Below are 7,219 nucleotides of genomic sequence, written 5' to 3' on the forward strand. Positions count from 1 at the left end.
CGTTCTTAAGGGAAGTACGACCACTGTACCAAATGCACTAAAGTACCAACCTTGTACTGGTGTTGGTAGGGCCATAACTGTACTCCCGGAAGCTACTAAGTGTTGTACCACTTGCACGACGTACCCCTGGTACTCGTGTTGGTAACACCGTAACCACATTTATAAACAACACTACACTAACACTCTATAAATCACATTCATACTAGTGCTAGTAGTGCAAATGTCTAGAACAAGCATATATTCATATATATATATATATTCTTATGCTATCTTACCTCGTTCCGTGCTCAAGTGTGCCGGTTAGCCTGAGTGGAAACGCAGCTCGACGCTTTACAGGGCCCTAAACCATATGTTCGGAATTCAATGAGAAACATGCTAAACACTTTTTGGGGATTTAAAATAGAAACTAAACTTAACCCTATCGATAAATAGGATGCCTATACCCTAAATTACGTAAAAACAAGAAAAACTAGGGCTCAGAAAAAAGCCCCAACCGGCAGACCGGTTCCCAACCGGAACCCTAGTTCCTGGGTACCAACCGGTCGACCAGTTGCAAGAGGCTTCTCAGAACCGGTCGACCGGTTCTGAGCTGGGAACAAAAATTTGATCCCTTTAATTCAAATCAAGCCCAAACTTTGCAAAACTTTCCAAAACACCTGCTCACATCATAATGAATCAAAACCAAGCAACAGAACTCAATAATTCACACCAAATTCAAAAACACCATTAGAGGTCAAGGTTTGAGTTCTCAAACTCAAACCTTGACAAAACCTTACTACAATTAACAAAAACAACATAAAACAATTCAAGTAACCTTAGTTAAACTTCAGAACTTCAATTCAAACAATAAACTTCAACACAGCCCCCCAATTGCAAAATTCAAGAATTTATCTAACTTAAGTTTCAACTAAAATCAAAAGGGAAGAGCTAGGGAACACTACCTTGGATCAAAGCTTCACCAATACTGCTAGAAATCCCAAAAATCAGCAAGCAAATCCAACCCTAGGCTAGGTTCTTGATGGTTCGAAAATGAGAGAGAAGGAGAATAGATGAAATGATAAATTTCTATGATATTCTTCAAAAGAATAAAACCCTCCTTTATTTAATATTAATGTTATTTTCAGCTAATAACATTCCCACAAAAGGACAAATTCTCCTAACAAAAGACCTATATACCCCTAAAGTAATAAAACAAAATAACCATATGCATCATGAGCAAAACGGTCAAACCAAAACCCCAAAAATTGTAACGCCTCTATTATCAAACAATGATACCCCGATAATAATTTAAACATATCAACGTGACTCTCTAAAGGCCCAACGTCGCTTTCCACAGCTTCCGAACACAATCACAGAAAATTGAGTAATTTACATAAAATAGCATAATAACATATATGATAATAAATATATTTCCAAAATATGCATTTCATAATTATTAATTTAATCTCATACATAAACCCTAATTATTTAATAATTCAAAGTATAATCATATGCGATCTTTACAATTATCCCCCCATTAAAAGGATTTCGCCCCCGAAATCTACCTGAACAACTCTGGATGCTGAGTTTTTATATCAGTCTCCAACTCCCAAGTGGCTTCTTCCACTTTACTATTTCTCCAGAGTACTTTAACCAACAATATGGTTTTGGTTCGAAGGACCTTTTCCTTCCTATCTAGAATTTGCACTGGTTGTTCATCATATGATAGGTCAGGTTGCAATTCCAATGTTTCATAACTCAAAACGTGCATTGGGTCAGACACATACTTTCTCAGCATAGAAACATGAAATACATTATGCACTGCTAACAATGAAGGAGGTAAAGCTAACCGGTAAGCAACTTGTCCAACTTTCTCCAGAATTTCAAAAGGTCCAATAAACCTAGGGCTTAACTTGCCTTTCTTTCCAAAGCGTCTGATCCCTTTCATTGGGGATACTCATAGAAAGACATGATCACCAGGTTGGAATGTAACATCCCATCGCTTGGGATCTGCATAACTTTTCTGCCTACTTTGAGAAGCAAGCATTCGAGCTTTAATCTTGTCTATCGCTTCATTTGTTTTCTAGACCAACTCAGGGCCTAAGTATTTTCGTTCTCCAGTTTCGTCCCAATGAATTGGTGAACGACATTTTCTGCCATAGAGCAGCTCATAAGGAGCCATTCCTATGGTACTTTGATAGCTATTATTATAGGAGAATTCAATCAGAGGCAAATACTTACTCCATGACCCTCCAAAATCCATGACACAAGCTCGTAACAAGTCTTCAAGTATTTGAATAGTTCGCTCAGATTGCCCATCTGTTTGAGGATGAAAGGCTGTGCTAAATTTCAAATTAGTTCCCCTAGCCTTCTGCAAACTCACCTGAAACTTCGATGTAAATTTAGGGTCTCTATCTGAAACGATAGACTTCGGCACCCCATGAAGACGAACAATTTCTTTCACATACAAATCAGCATACTGATCTACTACATAGGTTACCTTAACAGGTAAGAAATGTGCCGACTTTGTAAAGCGATCCACCACAACCCAAATTGAGTCGTACATTCCTGTGGTCCTAGGCAAGCCAACCACAAAGTCCATCGCAATGTCTTCCCAGTTCCATTCTGGAAGTGTTAATGGCTGAAGTAACCCTGCCGGTCGTTGATGCTCGGCTTTGATTTGTTGACAGGTTAAGCACTTAGTGACATAGTCTACCACATCTGTCTTCATCCCATACCACCAAAAATAGGGTTTTAAGTCTTGATACATTTTGGTGATTCCTGGATGCAATGAGTAAGGGGTAGTATGAGCTTCTTCCAGAATTTCTTTCTTAAGCTCATTGATATCAGGGACACACACTCGTGCTTTAAACAACAGCATTCCACTGTCAGAAACTGAAAAGTCCTTAGCTTTGCCCGCTAAGACATCTACTCGAATCTTAACCAATTTAGGATCTTCTAATTGGGCCACTCTAATTCTTTCCAACAAATCCGACTGAAGTGTCAGATTAAATAATTTCTCAGTCACCAACTCATTGTTTGCCCTAGTCATCTCTGAGGCTAACTGAGGAGAAATCATGACCATGCTGAATATCTGATCAGGTCCTTTTCGGCTTAAGGCATCAGCCACAACATTTGCCTTTCCAGGGTGATACAGGATTTCACAGTCATAGTCTTTCACCAACTCCAACCACCTTCTTTGTCTCATGTTCAGATCCTTCTGAGTGAAGAAGTACTTGAGACTCTTGTGGTCAGTATAGATCTCACACCTTTCACCATATAAGTAATGTCGCCAAATTTTAAAGGCGAACACCACTGCTGCAAGTTCTAGGTCGTGAGTTGGGTAACGCTGCTCATAATCTTCCAATTGTCGAGAAGCGAAGGCTATGACTTTATCTGCTTGCATTAACACACAGCCTAAACCCTGCCTTGATGCATCACAATACACCACAAACTTTTCTTGATCAGATGGCAGGGCTAGAACAGGAGCTGTAATCAATCGTTGCTTCAGCTCTTGGAAACTTTTCTCACACTTATCTGACCAAATAAATCGCTGCTTCTTCCTAGTTAACTCGGATAACGACATTGCAATTTTGGAAAAACCTTCCACAAAACGCTGATAATAACTCGCTAAACCGAGAAAACTTCGAATTTCAGTGACTGTTTTAGCTCTAGGCCAATTCTTCACCGCCTCAATCTTCCCTGGATCAACCATAATCCCGTCTTTCCCAATAATATGCCCTAGAAAGGACACTTGTGACAGCCAGAACTCACACTTTTTGAACTTTGCATAGAGTTTATGATCTCTAAGTCGCTGCAAAACCATTCGAAGATGTTGCTCATGTTCTGCTTCTGACTGAGAGTACACAAGAATATCGTCGATAAATACAATTACAAAATTATCGAGGAAATCCTTGAATACCCTATTCATGAGATCCATAAAGGCTGCCGGTGCATTTGTCAACCCGAAAGACATAACCAGGAACACGTAATGACCATACCTGGTTCAAAAGGCTGTCTTCGGAATATCCTCTTCTCGAATTCTCAACTGATGATATCCAGACCTCAAGTCAATCTTAGAAAATACTGTTTTGCCCTGAAGTTGATCAAACAAATCGTCAATTCTAGGCAGAGGATATTTATTCTTAATGGTTAACTTATTCAGCTCCCGATAATCGATACACATCCGAAGAGTTCCATCTTTCTTCTTCACAAATAAAACTGGGGCTCCCCAAGTTGACACACTAGGCCGAGTGAATCCTAGATCCAACATCCCTTGGAGTTGAATCTTTAGTTCTTTTAATTCAGCAGGTGCCATTCGATAGGGTACTTTTGAAACATGTTCTGCTCCAGGAATTAAATCAATAACAAAATCTATCTCCCACTGAGGTGGTAACCCAGGTAATTCCTCTAGAAATACATCCAGGAATTCTTTAACTACTCTAACCTCTTCGGGTTCAAGTAACACCGATTTACTGGAATTCACTACAACTGCCAGAAATCCAACACATCCACTGCGTAACAAATCCCTAGCTTTCAATGCTGAGATTCTTGGAACACGAGAACCCTAGACCGAACCAACAAAGACAAAAGGTTCCTCATTCTCCGGTTTAAAAGTTACCATTTTCCGTTTACAATCAATACTAGCAGAGTATTTGGACAAAAAGTCCATACCGAGTATAATATCGAACTCGGCCAATGGTAACTCCACAAGATCAGCACTCAATTCTCTATCTTCAATTCTAATTAACACTGATCTAACCTACTTTCTTGAAATAATTAGTTCCCCATTAGGCAATAAGGTTCCAAATCCCGTTTCAAAAATATCACTAGGTCTATCAAGCTGATCAAAAACTCTTGATGACACATAAGATTGAGTGGCACCCGAATCAAAGAAAACAGTACAAACAAAATCGTTGATTAGAAGCTGACCTGTAACTACTGAGGGGCTGGCAGCTGCATCAGCCTGAGTTATAGCAAATACACGAGCAGGTGAAGGCGCAGGTTTAGCTTCAGGCTTTGATTCTTCTTTCTTCAGCTGTGGACAATCTTTCTTAAGATGTCCCACCGAACCACATTGAAAACAGGCTCTTCCGTTACAAGTCCTGGGATGATGCTTCTTGCAACGCGGGCACTCAGGATAGGAGTAAGTCTGACGTCCCCCTCTATTCAGGTTTCCTCTAAACCTTTTTCCTTGCCATGAACTTCCTGAAGATGGGAAAGTTCTTTTCTTTTGCTCAAAAGTAGAATCACCACTCTCTTTTCCAAGGCCAGAAATAGGGAGAGTAGTGGTCCCACCGACACCAGGAGGCTCTCGGGTTTCTTGCAAAAACTTAACTGCTCCTTCAGCTCGAAGAGCCTTGTCAACCATTTCTGCATAAGTTGTGGTATCATTCGTTCTAATAACCAAATCATGCCGGATCTTGGCATTCAGTCCAGCCAAGTACTTCTCCTTCTTACTAAAATCTGTTGGTACAATTCTAGAAGCTAGCTTAGCCAAGCGATCAAACTTGATTGTGTATTCAGTCACTGACATACCCTCGCCTTGTACCAACTCAATGAATTCCTTCCGCTTTGCACTGCGGACCGCCTCATTATAATATTTGGCATTGAATAATCCTGGAATTCCTCCCAGGTCATTCGGGCAACATCCATGGTGAGGGATACCATCTCCCACCAAATCAAGGCATCCTCTTGAAATTGAAATTTGGCACATGCCACCCTATCATTCCCAATCACACCCATAAAATTCAGTATTCTTTCAATAACAGTCAACCACTGCTCAGCCTTAAGAACATCAGGACCTCCAGAAATACTGGAGGTGCTTGCTTTCTAAATCTCTCATATAAAGGCTCCATACGGTTACCAGCAACATGTTGCTCAGCTGGCACCGCAGGAGCTGCAGGAACCGTAGCAGGCGGTTGTGGGGGAAGCTCAACAGGAGCATCCCGTTGCCTGAGTCATCGGATCTCCTCTTCTTGTTGCTCAATTCTAGTTTGCATCTCAGCAAACCTTTGTTTCCAATCAACCGAGGCCTGAGGTCGATTCTCCTGTCCACCTCTCGGGACGCGACCGCGGCCTCTACCGCGTCCACAGGGGTTTTGGGGATTTCTACCACCCCGACCACCTCCGGTCTCAACCAATTCACCCTACCTTCTAACGTTTCGCTGGTCGTCCATTAATTAGGACTTAGCCTGCGAACCCACAAGGCACGTAGGTCAGACAGTGGTCAAAACATTTTCAAGACCGGAATTAGGGTTTTATAACATCTATTTAATCATATATGCAACATATCTTAAACAGTTTGCAAAAAGAAATAAAGTTTACAAAACCTTGAGTTGAGCTCGACACTCGCCTTGATTGTGTTGGGTTTTATGCCCTAAATAAAACTCCATTTCAATGTAATCTATTTTATTCAACATCAATAATGAAACAGAAGTATTTTTCATTCATTTGTGTATGTTTTGGTTCACTTTATCAATTGCTTGTCTATCTGATTTATAAATTCATCTTAAACCCTTTTCACATACTTGATCCTGTTTATTGTGTTGTCATCACATTGGAAAGTAAACATGACTATGTGAATAAAGTTTCCTAGATTTATCAGACACAGGGTTTTACGGATATGATAATCTACAACAAGAGTTTACTAGCATTTGGAGAAATGCTATGTTCTTTCTAGAACATTGGTTAAATTAAAGCTCAGGTTGGATGCATGGAGTATGCATCGGAAGGGACCGATATTGAACTTTGACTTAGATTTAATTAAACTTATGTAAAATCTATTCAAGTCAATATTGCCAAGTTGATCCTAGATCAAATGTTCTTAATCCTGTTATGATTAGGCTCAATCTTGAAAGGCTATTCGTGTTCTTTGATTTGTTAGTTAAGCCTACTTTTATGTCAGGGTGATACGTACATTTTGGGAACACGGTAGTGCAATTGAGTGGGAGCGCTAACATAAACATGGAATCTGTAGCTTCTATCTGACGAATAGTAAGCGAAGGATGATCTCTTTCGAGCTTGACCAAACGAACATAAATGGTGGAGTACTCATTTCACATAAGCTGAAATATCATTTATACGGGGTCAAGTGTTTTAAGGATAAAATACATAGTAGGGTGTTACGGTAGTCTAATCCCTTTACAGTGTAGATCATTCATATAGAGGATCATTGATCACATTAGGATTATAACAATGGATAACTAATGATGCGTCTATATGGTGGAACATATAGAGC

General features: G+C 40.0%; 1 protein-coding gene across 1 annotated transcript; it reads right to left on the reverse strand.

Annotated features, from left to right (window-relative positions):
• Positions 1-622: 622 nt before the first annotated feature.
• On the reverse strand, positions 623-1,927 carry LOC133039313 (uncharacterized). The gene is made up of 3 exons (XM_061118175.1): positions 1,545-1,927; positions 761-775; positions 623-656 (listed from the first exon to the last, which is right to left on the reverse strand). The coding sequence occupies exons 1-3, from the start codon at positions 1,925-1,927 to the stop codon at positions 623-625; spliced, it is 432 nt and encodes a 143-aa protein (XP_060974158.1).
• Positions 1,928-7,219: the final 5,292 nt, after the last annotated feature.

This window comes from Cannabis sativa, chromosome 6 (assembly GCF_029168945.1).
Source record: "Cannabis sativa cultivar Pink pepper isolate KNU-18-1 chromosome 6, ASM2916894v1, whole genome shotgun sequence".
Taxonomy (NCBI): Eukaryota; Viridiplantae; Streptophyta; class Magnoliopsida; order Rosales; family Cannabaceae; genus Cannabis; species Cannabis sativa.